Source organism: Fusarium coffeatum (assembly GCF_003316985.1).
Source record: "Fusarium coffeatum strain FIESC_28 chromosome Unknown BRIP53273_contig_171, whole genome shotgun sequence".
In the NCBI taxonomy this organism is placed as follows: domain Eukaryota; kingdom Fungi; phylum Ascomycota; class Sordariomycetes; order Hypocreales; family Nectriaceae; genus Fusarium; species Fusarium coffeatum.
In genome coordinates this window covers 1-12,739 of record NW_022157964.1, presented here as the reverse complement: position 1 = coordinate 12,739, position 12,739 = coordinate 1, and the positions used below count along the sequence as shown (strand labels likewise).

At 50.3% G+C, this 12,739-nt stretch overlaps 5 protein-coding genes across 5 annotated transcripts; 2 read left to right on the top strand and 3 right to left on the bottom strand.

The window, feature by feature from the left end:
• Positions 1-376: 376 nt before the first annotated feature.
• Positions 377-1,990, bottom strand: FIESC28_07595 (uncharacterized protein; the record flags this gene model as incomplete). Its single annotated transcript, XM_031161735.1, has 3 exons — positions 377-992; positions 1,045-1,570; positions 1,693-1,990. The coding sequence occupies 3 exons, from the start codon at positions 1,988-1,990 to the stop codon at positions 377-379; spliced, it is 1,440 nt and encodes a 479-aa protein (XP_031014157.1).
• Positions 1,991-3,570: 1,580 nt separating this feature from the next.
• FIESC28_07594 (uncharacterized protein) lies at positions 3,571-4,935 on the top strand (the record flags this gene model as incomplete). The annotated part of the gene is made up of 2 exons (XM_031161734.1): positions 3,571-4,687; positions 4,748-4,935. The coding sequence occupies 2 exons, from the start codon at positions 3,571-3,573 to the stop codon at positions 4,933-4,935; spliced, it is 1,305 nt and encodes a 434-aa protein (XP_031014156.1).
• Positions 4,936-5,723: 788 nt separating this feature from the next.
• On the bottom strand, positions 5,724-6,346 carry FIESC28_07593 (uncharacterized protein; the record flags this gene model as incomplete). Its single annotated transcript, XM_031161733.1, has 2 exons — positions 5,724-5,777; positions 5,840-6,346. 2 exons carry the CDS (start codon positions 6,344-6,346, stop codon positions 5,724-5,726), a joined length of 561 nt encoding a protein of 186 aa, XP_031014155.1.
• Positions 6,347-7,349: 1,003 nt separating this feature from the next.
• FIESC28_07592 (uncharacterized protein) lies at positions 7,350-8,456 on the top strand (the record flags this gene model as incomplete). The annotated part of the gene is made up of 3 exons (XM_031161732.1): positions 7,350-7,566; positions 7,657-8,271; positions 8,332-8,456. The coding sequence occupies 3 exons, from the start codon at positions 7,350-7,352 to the stop codon at positions 8,454-8,456; spliced, it is 957 nt and encodes a 318-aa protein (XP_031014154.1).
• A 302-nt stretch (positions 8,457-8,758) lies between these two features.
• FIESC28_07591 (uncharacterized protein) lies at positions 8,759-12,349 on the bottom strand (the record flags this gene model as incomplete). The annotated part of the gene is made up of 3 exons (XM_031161731.1): positions 8,759-9,585; positions 9,634-11,664; positions 11,716-12,349. The coding sequence occupies 3 exons, from the start codon at positions 12,347-12,349 to the stop codon at positions 8,759-8,761; spliced, it is 3,492 nt and encodes a 1,163-aa protein (XP_031014153.1).
• Positions 12,350-12,739: the final 390 nt, after the last annotated feature.

Sequence of the window (12,739 nt, the reverse complement as noted above, 5' to 3'; positions counted from 1 at the left end):
CCGAAAACCGACCCCGGACCCCCCGGAACGCCCTCCGAGGCCCGACATGAGGGGAAACTTTGGGGAAATCCACCGCGGCAAATTGATACAGAACATCACCACCAATTTATAAGTCATGATAGCACGCAAAAAATCATGCTCAAAAAGCTTCATTCTTACGCACAATGTGATGATAGTCGACGTGCTCCAACTATCAATAACTAAAAAGTATGCCATTACAAGCTGATGCTTCTCTCCCCTACAGCTCGTCTAGCGTGACGTGACCCTCTAAGCTCGCCAACTCGGAACTAATTGACCACTTGACGACATCAAGTCGCCTCTGTAATAAACAAGATACTGCCGCCAAACCCTCCTTCTAGACTCGAACCAGCTCACTTTACTGTTGCTCAAAACTGTACTTCAACCAGCCTCCCAGCGCTCGGAGACTCTCCCATCGCACGTTCTCATCATCTGACTGCATGAGCTCCATGATCCTTCTCTTGAGGCCCACCTTCTCTAGCTGGTATCTCCTCTCAGGGACCTCCTTAACTAGGCACCCGACATCGTTACAAGCAATAGCGAGCACCTGCTTGTCGTTGTCCCAGGGCTGTTGCATAATCTCGGCCAACTTTCGAGGGATCTCTCCGTTCTCAAACTCGAGGATCTTGCGAGCATTCTCAGCCCAAAAGACTGAGTTTCGGTGAGGAGGTGACCATCGAAGGTGGCCGGACTGCACCTCGGCAACATACTCGTCGAACGTAGTCTTAGTCTTGGTGTATTCCTCTAGCATTTCCTTGAGATTGGTAAGATCATCCAACAGGTCGGGGTCAGTCCAGTGGCGGCCGCTAACATTCTCAAGGAGAGCAGGAAGGCGAGCAAGAACGGCGGTAGGTAGAAGTGATTTTTGGTTCTTTTCGAGCAAGTTGTAAAGCGTAGAAAGAATCAATCGAGTAGTCTTTTCCTTGGGAGATAATCGTAGAAGGTGAGTGTAAAGAAGAACGATATCATACTCGCTAAGTAGGGTCAGTTATGCGCCGATTTACACATTCCCAAAAACAAACTTACTCATTAAGGTCATCGCCAATCTCCTCGGCCTCGAAGCTTATCTGCCAGATAACAAGGAGAGCATGGTAGAGAAGCTGGAGTCCAACACCTCCGCCCAGGGAGCCTCCAAAGCCAGTGGATGCGGTGCCTGTGTTACCACTCCAGAGACTAGCAGAAGAGCTTCCTCCGTTACCAATGTTAGCAGCAGTCTGGAGGATCTTGATAAGAGGGGCAATCGTCTCGCTTCGCTGGTTCCAGAACTGCTCCCTTGCGGCATGTCCAAAGAGAAGACCGGAGTACTCTTGCACAGCAATATCTTGTAGACCAGCATCGTTGCTCTTGGCCAGGCCGGAGAGGTAGGTTAGAATCACAGGCAAAGCCTGGAGGGTCGATCGCGACTCATCTCGAGCAAGAGCCATGAGGGTGGTAAGTGCATGCGCGGTAAGCAATGGAATAGGATCCTCGGCATTAGTCGAGTTAAGTAGAGGCAAAAAATGTCGGTAGGGCTCCTTTGTCTTGAAGAGAGCCTTGGCTAGGGATGGAACAGCTGAGGAAAAAAGGTCAAGTTAGCATTGGCGATCTAGTTATGACGAAACTTGCGGCTTAGGAAGTAGACATGCTTGCACCACTACTTCCACATGTCGCACAATATCGAAGGGTCGTTCTTACCCTCAAGAAGGTCGCTGAGCAAAACGAGGATGTACTGGATCACGTTCGCATGCTTTCCTGCCGTCTCGAGGACACTCGTCTTTCCTTCATCGCCGACAAACAAGACGCGGTATCCGTCAATATCTCCCGACACAATCTCCTTTCTTTGTTCAGGCTTCTTTGCCTTGTCTACAGCTCGGATCTTTGCATACTGCTCCTCAGTGAGGGTGCCGGCCCTGACAGCACCGTCCCAGGGAATAGGTCGCTGACGGATGTTGCTCTGGAGAGAGGCCAGGTACGTCGGCGGGTCGAGGGTCATGATTACAGCGTCGCGGCTGCGAGCAGCGAGCGGAATTGTTTAAAGTATGGACCAAGGGAGGTAAAACTAGGTGGCGGGGTCGGAAGGAGGTAAATGGCGATGGAGGGGGATGGGGAGGCTGATGAGGTGAAGTCGTTGGTGATGCAACCAACTTGAACCGCGCGGAGCGTCACAGGGCATAGGTAGCAAGCTTCCAAGCAAGCACCCAGTCTAAACCTTGGAGCTTGTCGGGTAGCCACACTAAGCATGGACGCCACAGATTGAAGGTGGATGTGGGAACATCCAATGTGGCTTGACATTGATTGTGGCTGCCCAAGTTCAAAGACTCATCCTGGTCAAGTTCAAGCTGACGACACCACTAAGAAAAGCGAGTCCAGACCGACCTGGAATTAATCCCTGAAAAAGTGCTCCCAGCCTCCGAGTTTCGTTTCCCTGTCAAATGATCACAGCACTTTAACAAAAGCGCCAATAAGACGAACTAAATAGAGTTAACTGCCCCTGACCAGTTTAATTAGAATCTGCATCATGCAACAGAAAACGCTCGGCTGCCCTGATTGAGTCGTGATCTATTCGGGGCCGGGGGTGGTCCCCGCGCGTGTAAGTGGTGATGACATTCATCCGGTGTGACCTACAGCTGTAGTTTGTAGAGGCCCGGTCTAGCTCCAGGGCCGCAAACATGGGTTACAGGGGACTTTGTACTGCTATTGATCGTTGTCCAGTGAGCGAGCACAGGCGTCGTAGTGAGAGGTATCAATGAGCTGGCACCCCGCCATGGAGTGAGGTGCATATGTCCAACACCAAGACCTCGTCATCTTCACCGACAGCAAAGAGGATGAATTATTACTGACCAAAAAAGGCTGAGTGTTCCTCCTTCCTCAAAAAGAACCGTTGCATCGAAATTCTAAACTGATTTGTTGGCGTGTGGATCAGGATCAAAGTCCCCTTAAACCGCGTGTGTCAAGTTCCCCGTCTAGGAAAATCAAAGAGGCTGGTCTCAAGTTTCTCAGGTCTAAGGTCTAAGTGGGAGGTTGGGACTCAAGAGAAGCCTTCGTTGCAGCCCACCACCAGCCGCTTAAAACTCTTGGTGCAGCGCCCAGAACTTAACGCAGCCGTTTTCTTGTCTCTGTCTCTTCCCATTTTTTCCTGCTTGTAATTGACTGACTCACTAAACGCTTTCACTCGCTGAGAACTTGGGCATCTCATCTCATCTCACTTTACTTTACCTCTCTCTCTCACTCAGTCCTCTTCTCACAGCGACCTTCAACTTCAACTCAACCTTCGCTCTCACCTCCATTTGAAGTTGTCGGCAAAAGTCAAGTCTCGTCTCGGGCACCAAATACGCTTTCCCCGCTACAACCGTTTCTACCGCGTTCCTTAACTGTCTCACAGCAGTTCAGTTAAATCTCGCAACTGGTCTCAGCTTTTATCTATCTATCGTGTGCACTCAATTCAATTTCGAAACAAACCCAGGCTCTGACTGGAATTGGACTCAAACAACAAATTCCGACTTCGGCGCTGCGCCAGTCTCAATCCAATACCTTACTCCAAAACAGCGACGATCATCAGCAAAAGCCGCTGCAATGCGTTCAGCGATGCAGCCTTTGCTGCTTCTCGCCGCCGCAGCTGTTTGCTCTGCCGGTCCGCTACCAAGAGACAATCTTCATGATGTTGGTTACTCATACTTGATGCGCCGAGAATGCGACTCATACTGCGGCTCCGATAACCAATACTGCTGTGGCTCTGACGAGACATGCGAAGTCTCCAACGGAGTCGCAAAATGTGTCGGTGGAAAGGGAGGCTGGGTCGGCGACTACACCACCACCTGGACAGAGACAAGAACATACACCAGCACAATCATGACCCGCTGGGAGCCTGCGCCAGAACCTACAAAGGGCGTTGACTGTGTTCCCAAAAACGACGAACAGGAAGAATGCGGTGAGATCTGCTGCGCTGGCTGGCAGACTTGCGCCTACAAGGGTCAGTGCTCGGCAAAGCCTGGTTACGACGAACCCACCGCCGTTGTTATCACTAGCGACGGAAAGCTCACCACTCAATACTCGGCACCCTACCGAGTCACTGGTACCACCACTATCGTCAACAGCGGTGCACCTACCGAGAGTGATGAAGGTACCGCGACTGCGACTGACGCAGAAGCCACGGCCACTGAGACCAGCGATGAGGCTGCAGCCGGTGCCACTGGTACTGGTGGTGGAGGTTTGAGTGCTGGTGCGATCGCTGGTATCGTCATCGGTGTTATTGCTGGTGTAGCTCTTCTCCTGCTTCTCTGCTTCTGTTGCATTGCCCGAGGTCTCTGGGTTGCCCTTTTCGGCAAGAAGGACAAGGACAAGGAGAGCCGTGAGCGAGTCGACGTCTACGAGGAGCGATACTCCCGACACGGAAGCCGGCCTCCTGCTTCTGCTTCTGCCCACTCCCGCCGACCTCGACACAAGGGTTGGTTCGGTTTCGGTCGCAAAGGTGGTTCCCCTTCTGCGGCCGGCGACCGTCGTGAGAAGGAGAAGAACTCCGACGGCAAGAAGTGGCTCGGTATTGCTGGTCTCGCGGCCACGCTCCTGGCTCTCCTCAACCTTAAGAAGGACAAGAGGCCTGCCAGCACCAAGCCTGCGCGATCATCCCGTGGATCCTCAAGGTCGCGATACAGCGATTCTTACTACTCATACAGCGACTACACAAGTCCCAGTAAGTCCTCCATATGACAACTCATGATTGCTTTCTCGTATTAACTGTCACAGCAGGCAGCTCAAGCTCCGGCGGACGAACAAACCGCACTCGTCGCACAAGAGACAGTCGAGCAGCAAGTCGACCAAGGTCGTACTACTCTCGTGACAGCCGGCGATGAAACATCTAAATCCCCGTTTCTCGCCCATTCCATCTCATTCGTCTCACATATACATCCCGTTCTGTACATGACTCCTCATCTGACATGAGAGATTCGAGCCCCCATACTGTACCTGCTCGACTTGTTTTTTTATCATAAGGCTACTGGCGTTTTGGTTGCTCATAATGGTTTTCGTTCCCCGCCAATATTTTTACACCGTTTATTTAGTTTTCCCCTCAACCCCATCCGCAAACCTCCATTTTCAACACTTTATGTTACTCACGCATTCTATGGATGGATAATGTCGTTTTTGTTTTATTCTCAAGAGATCACGCTACGCAAGGAAGTTTTTAGAAGAGAAATGACTCGCTACGAAGGAAGAAGGAAAATTACGAGTTTGATACTAAAATGAATAAAATCACCACGAGGCACGTATTAATGCAAACACGAGCCTCGATATTTTTCACATGCAATTTTCTTCTTGGATCCAGTGTCCCATGTGTGAACATAATCGTCTTATACGTGACTGAATTTGCGCTGCATTAAGTCGTTCCATCATTGGTCGGATTCATCGGTCAGACTTCACGATGAGCCAAAGTGGTGTTCCGAGGCAGGTCATGCGCATTAGAAATGATTACAAAACGCCTTTTTTTCTTTTATCGCAAAACCCCCGGAACCCTCGTCTAAAGCCGGCCCTTTTCGCTCCTTAAATGGTCACATACACGATTCGCTAGCGAGATTCAAGTGTTTTGGTTGGCACCAGAGTCATCATCTCTTTGCTTTTTGAAATTTGTTTTGTAGCCCTTTCTTTTTGCTACATGACATGCAACGATGAACCTTCGCCACTCCTGAGACCCAGAAACGCAAAAGAAACAAGATCCGTGTCCGTGTACGCGTTTATTCGTCCTGGACAACGTTGCCCTTCTCGGAGACGTACAGACCGTCCAAGAACTATAGGTGACCGGGTTAGCATCTCCACACCACACAGCCAGGCGTTGACCAAATGTTCTTACCTTTCGGATATCCTTGTTTCGCACTCGGCAGATCTGCTGGATATCGGCAGCACTTTGGGAAACGTTCTCGAGAGAGTTACCAGAGAGGACGAGCTCATCCTTCTGGGTGGTGGAAGCCTCAACATCAACACCGGGGTGCATAACAATACGGCGAACGAGCTTCTCGCCGATGAAGTTTCGGATCTCAACCTCGAACAAGTCGGTCTCGGCGTTCTTGGAGACGTTGACGTTGATGGGGAAATGGGCGTAGACGTATCGCATCTTGTACTTGAAGCCCTTGGTGACACCGATGATCAAGTTGTTGATGATGGTTCGGACAGTTCGGAGGGCAGCGACATTCTTGCGGACACCGTGGTGAACTTCGATGGAGATCTGGTTCTTCTTGGGGCTGGTGAAGTTGACGGCCAAGTGGCTGAGATCCTTGACCAGCTTGCCGCGGGGACCCTCGACGGTGACAATTCGCGACTTAATGGCAACCTTGACTGTAGGCACAAGACGAGTCAGCATTTCGGATCTTGTGAGTTAACAATTCTTGATATTTTCCCCTGCCCGTGAACAAGTTCCCCCCGAAAAAAATGATACAGTAGTTCCCCATTGCGAGAACGCAGTGCATTTCGTCTTAACGTCGTATGTGCGCAGCTTTCAATCGCGGGCAAAAACTCCAGTAACCTTGATTTCGGAAAGATGAATTATTCGAGCAGGCGGCGGCGACGAGTTCAGGAATAAAAAGAAAACGGGCGCAACGTACCCCCCTCGGGGATCTCAAGGAGCTCCTGGGAGTGAATGTACTTCATCCTGCCGGCTGTGAGGTGTTGATGTCGGGGGTTGAGGGTATCTAGAGCCGTCCGCGAATTTTTGGGAATCTGTGGGCAGGAAAAGTTCCAGGTAAGGTGCCAGAGGTAGGGCTCGCTCTTTCCACGTGAGGGCAATTCTGGTGGGGAAGTCGCAACCGACCGCACTAGTGATTTGCTGCCCACTGAAAAGACGTGACCTAGCACGTGATGTGAGATGGCTCGTTTCTCTCAAGTGCCCCTCTGAGCTTTGTTAGAAGCTGATTTGAGCCAATTAAATGCCATTGTCTTTAGGAATTGGCCTCGACAAGACTTCTTGTTCATAATTTGAACAGTTTTGGTAGGGAAATCATGTAGATAATGACTCTATATACTGCTCAGTACAGTCAATTTTAAATTCCTACAATTTAATCTCCAATTCGCATACAATCCGTCTACATAACTCATATCCAAGTTGGCCTCTGATCAAGTCTCATCTCACGGCAAGCTCGGGTGGGTCTTGATCGGTCCCCTGTCTCCCCCGGCCGATACGTCAGCGCCGCCGACCTCCGACGTCCTCACCAAACAACCCAGCTCAGACCAGGCCAGTCCAGTCCAGTCCAGCCCAGCCATCCCACTATCACCAAGCGAAGCGAAACTTGCGCCAACCTCAGCCTTACCTCACGACATCCTCCGGATAGCAGGGGCAAAAGACAACAGACTTGGTCAAATCGCCTGTCATGTCGTACTTCTTCGCGACTCCCGTCGATATCGACGTTGTCCTCGACGACACCGATGATCGTTCCATGGTCGATGTTAAGCTCGACAAGAACCGTCGCGAGAAGGCGCCCCTCTTTATGGATGGCGAGTCTGTTAAGGGCGCTGTCACTGTTCGTCCCAAGGATGGCAAGAGGCTCGAGCATACTGGTATCAAGGTCCAATTCATCGGCACGATAGGTACGAAACCAACCCCTTTACACCACAATGGGCCTACAAGCTCTTATGCGCTTCGCCGATGCTCCCAATACTGACTGATGTGTCGCATAGAGATGTTCTTTGACCGCGGTAACCACTACGAATTTCTGTCCCTGAACCAAGAACTCGCTGCGCCTGGCGAGCTCCAGCACCCCCAGACATTCGACTTCAACTTCAAGAACGTCGAGAAGCAGTACGAATCATACAATGGCATCAACGTCAAGCTGCGTTATTTCGTCCGCGTCACAGTCTCGCGCCGCATGGCCGACGTCATCCGCGAGAAGGATATCTGGGTTTACAGCTATCGCATTCCTCCCGAGATGAACAGCAGTATCAAGATGGACGTTGGTATTGAGGACTGTCTACACATTGAGTTTGAGTACAGCAAGAGCAAGTACCACCTCAAGGATGTCATTGTCGGCCGCATTTACTTCCTGCTCGTTCGCCTAAAGATCAAGCACATGGAGCTGTCCATTATCAGGAGAGAGACAACGGGTGCTGCGCCTAACCAATATAACGAAAGCGAGACCCTTGTGCGCTTCGAAATCATGGACGGTTCGCCGTCACGAGGAGAGACAATCCCTATCCGACTATTCCTCGGCGGCTTCGACCTGACACCCACTTTCCGCGATGTCAACAAGAAGTTCTCCACCCGTTATTATCTCAGCTTAGTTCTTATCGATGAAGGTCAGTCAAGTTACAGCTCAACCCATCATCTCAAAACGCACCCAACTAACCGAATCGCAGATGCTCGACGATACTTCAAGCAGTCAGAGATTATTCTGTACCGCCAAGCTCCTGACGCGGCTCCTATGCTAAACGCCGGTACATCATCACTACCTGAGAACAAGGCGGTGACCGCCCAGGCATGATAGAAAGAGAACCCAGCTGTTCGTCTGATGTACATTCACTGTCAGCTTCATGCGCGTCCTTTAAGCATCGGTCCTGGCGTTTCGGGTTTCAAGAAGGGAAGAGCAAGATGATGGAAGATTTGTAGTTCTTTAATTTTCGTTTAAAACCAAACCAACCGCAAAACAAATTAATCAATTCCACCATGAATGATCCATCCCAATAAATATAAACATGTCCGAGGTATCGCGCCCCTCCGCATTTTGAAAGAATACACCCCTTAGTCTACATGAATTGGCCTAACATATCTTTCCTAACTCTGCGCTCATGAAATTTCCATAACGTCGTCCGCCTCGAAGCCAAACTGGTTGTTGTGAATTGCTGCGATTCGGTCCAGCTCATCTTGATACTGCTTCCTGATATCCGCCAATGAAACCACCTTGCGCTTCACTGCATCTTTCTGTCCATAGCCAGCTGGGGCTTCATCATAGATCCAAGCCTGTTTGGAATCGACACAGCTGAGAGCGTTGATGAGCAGGAGGTATTGCCTGGTCACGGGCGTGTCCAAGATGTCCTCTCCTGTGGCCTCGTCGCCTTCTCCAGAACTTCGTAGCTTGTGAATTCGGTCCAGAACGACTGATGCAGCACCGCGGTAGTTGTTGTGCTTAATTCGCCATGAGTACAGCACCTGGTGGTAGGGGAATCCTTCTATAACATCCAGTGTAGCCTTTGATTTTTGCGTCAAGATATCATCAACCTCCTGCTGCAGACCAGGAAATGGCAAAGAGACGAGCTCGATATTGTGATAAGTCGCACACATCCTGTCCACCAGTTTGCGCAGGTTTGAAATCTTCATTGCCTGGTCCTTGATTGACACCAACGTTGTGTGAGCAAGCTCGAACTGTGACGTCGCGACTGCAGCATTGAACAAACGGCTTTGCATGTCTGTCTTAGTAAACATAGCATCTTGCTTGTTTCCAAGGAATTGCATAGCTAGTCGGGCAAATTCAATCACGTAAGAGTAAGCCTTTTGCTTCTCAAACAAGGCGACAATATGTGAGTAGTACTTTGCAGGGCCGTGGTTGAGGAGGTTCCACTCAGTATCATCCAGTAGGCCACTGCTGTGACGATCACTTTCAATGTTTTCCGTGCCTAGTTGGACGTCAGTTAACGTTGTTACGGCAAAAGGAACTGACTTACTCATGCCAATGGCTGCCTTTCTGAAATAAATAGCTGCAGTATTAAAGTCCTTCAAGGCCAGCTGCAGACGACCTTGAACGTATGTTGAGAAGGGGTTCTGATCACAGAAAGGCGCGATGTCCAGAGCCAAATCAGACCTCTCTCGCTTTATGAGGAAGCACTGAATCAGTGCTGGGGAAACCTCAATATCGCTGTCGGGGGCACACAGGTTGGTGACCAGGTCAGTGATACCAGTAGCAAGAGGTTCACCCTTGCTGGCGAAACCAAGTAGGTGACCGACATTCGCCTCCAGTGCGGTCACGTATTGAGATTCCTCGGTGGTCCTCCTTAAAACAGCGCCGTTTTCGCTCTTGTCTCGGTTGTTGGGCACTGCGAGCTCGGTCGAGGCGAGCCATTTCAACAGCTCCAAGCGTCGCAGAGCCGCGATAAGCTGTCTAAAAACGTTGCCAACGTCGACTCGATTGTGAAGGATGTCCGCGTCGTTGTCGAATTCGAATTCCATGTGAACAAGAAGGATCAACTGGCTGAAGTAAATCCTCCACTGTAACTCAATACTGTCTTGAACCGCCTTTACGACCAACTTCTTTCCAAAGTCAGTGAGAGGGTGACGCAGGTTACGTGTCTTGGCCTCTTCAGGAGCAGAAATGAGATTCATCACATCTGTGTACAGGTCATCTGTCACCGTGCTGAAGTTGTGACCAAGAACGTCAACAACTTGATTGCAGTCATCATCTGTGATCCCTCGCCAGAACCCAGACTTGTCGGAGAAGTACTGAATACGTTCGAGATCTGTCTTGGACGAGTCCTCAAATAGCTCGGGTCGCAGCGTAGCCTGGCAAGATTGGATCAAGTATTCAGGGAAACCGTCCACAAAGTTAAGACCCGATCCGATCAAGGCCGCTTGAGCCAGCTGATCTTCCTCAGGTGAGGGTAGGTTATGGTACAGACGCTCTAGGCTGCTGCATTCCCTGATGGCCGATAGGAAATCGGCGCAGACAACCCAGGTCAGACCTGTGTTAGGATCGAGGGTCAATCCGAGTGCTTCTCCTCGTTGCTTATCCAATTCAAGCAGTAGACGGTAGAACCTCAACCACTGGGCCTCACTCGCCGCGCGGAAGGTTTCATACTCCATCATGCCCGAAGAGCCCCGATCCAGTGTTGCAGTTGATCCCAATATGGAGCAAATCGCCTCAGCCAGCCCCCTGCCCTTACCAGTCTCCTTTGATTTTCCAAAGCCTCGCTCATAGATCGACAGTGCTGCCTCGAGGGTCGATTTAGTAAATTGACCGGGCTTCAAAATGAGTTGAAGCCACTTCTCGGTGACATCAGTTGGATCGGAAGGACCAGACCCATCAGCAGCCTGGATCAAGTTGTCTGCGTAAACGCCATCCCAATTCTCGCTCCAGCTCTGTAAGATGTTCTTACGATCCACTTCGAGCCGTTGCACCCTGTATGTCATGTTGTTCTTCCAAAGGGTCCAGATTTGAATAGCGCTCTCGGCAGGACACGATAGGACGAAGTCGGCGAGAGTCCATACGTCAGAAGAAGATGGTGTGGCTGGAACCAACGAGTTCTTCGGGAAGATGTCTTCAACAACAATACTGTTCGCATTCTTTGCTGTGATCTTCCAAAACTTGAACTCTCCAGCGCCGATAGGTGAGTACGTCGCGCAAATTCTACTACCGCGGTTCCTACCCACGATCTGGACCAAATTTGTCTGTGTTGGATCAATAGCCCACTTGCCAATCTCTTGAGGATTCCTCTCGGCGTTCAGGATATCGCTTGTGTAGAGAATCTGACCATCGTCGATGTTCCAAATTCGCATTCGGTGATCGAGGCAGACGGTGATCGCAAATAGGCTGTCCTCTAAACCGAAACTGGTGACCTGGATCGAGGTGGCTGAGCTATATTCCATGTTGATCTTGCCGTGCTTAATCGTGTGCTTCCCTTGGAAGGGAAGAAGACTTCGAAGGTTCTGTGCCCATCCCTGCACATTGAAGAACGATTCTCTCCAAACGTTTGAGGATGTTACTGTAGAAATCAGCATACCATTTTTCGATTCCCAATCCTTCAGCAACTCACCGTCATTCGCCTTGTTTTTATCCAATCTGATCATTCCTCCATCATTAACTGTCACCAGCAGGCTTTCCGCATTCACAGCAATCATACGGTGTGGATGCTTGAAGCCCAATCCTGCTGGCGCCTGGACCTTGCCCAAATCAGCGAGGCCGGCATCGACAGCCGATCTCTTTCTGAAGAAATCCGGTCGAAGAGTGAAGCTGTACAATTGGTATGCCTGATCGAGAACAAAAACACATAGCGAGTCGTGCTCTTCGTGATCCGAGAAAGCCACACATCCTGGCTGGATTGGCACCGAAAAGTGGAAGTTCAAGTGAAGAGGAAAGTCGGCGGCTTGTGTTTTCTTGCAGACGTCGACAGCCCGAATGCTGAGTAGTGTACCATCCTCAAGAACTCGCCAGAGGAAGCTACGGGGTGTATCGTGCCAGATTCGATGATAGATAGATGAAGAAGTCGCCAAGTTTTTCACTCGAAATGTTGTCTCGTCCTCCGAACTGCCTTCTCCTGCCGCTTTGCGATGGTTTCGGCCGTGGATCGAATTCGACGGTACTCGGATCGTAACGACAGAAGCAGCCGTCGGAGGGTCGAGGTTTACTCTTGTCTCTTTAAAGACATACTGCGTATCGCCTGAGTCCATTTCGACCCCATAAATCGGATCGATCGTGACGGGATGGTGTCGTGGGTTGGGCGATGTCTTCAATGTGATGGTCGCAAAGTGGTAGACAGACTTGGCGAAGTGCGGTCGCGTTGCCTAGCAGAATTTCTGAGGTGGAACTGTTGGTCGCGACCGCGCTAACCGAGAAAGGTAATCAGCTCTGGCTCACTGAATCACGAATCATAATGGAATATCAAGACCAGGCAGCGCACGTCTACAGTATTGCCTTTCTTTCTTTCCCTTTTATTATAGGTATATCAAGGTAGGTCATTGGTGACAGTTTCTTTTATTAAAGAGAATTCACTATGTTAGGTAATCATTCCCATAGCCCATACTCCTTCCCAGAACAGTTCCATACCATTCCAAAAAAAA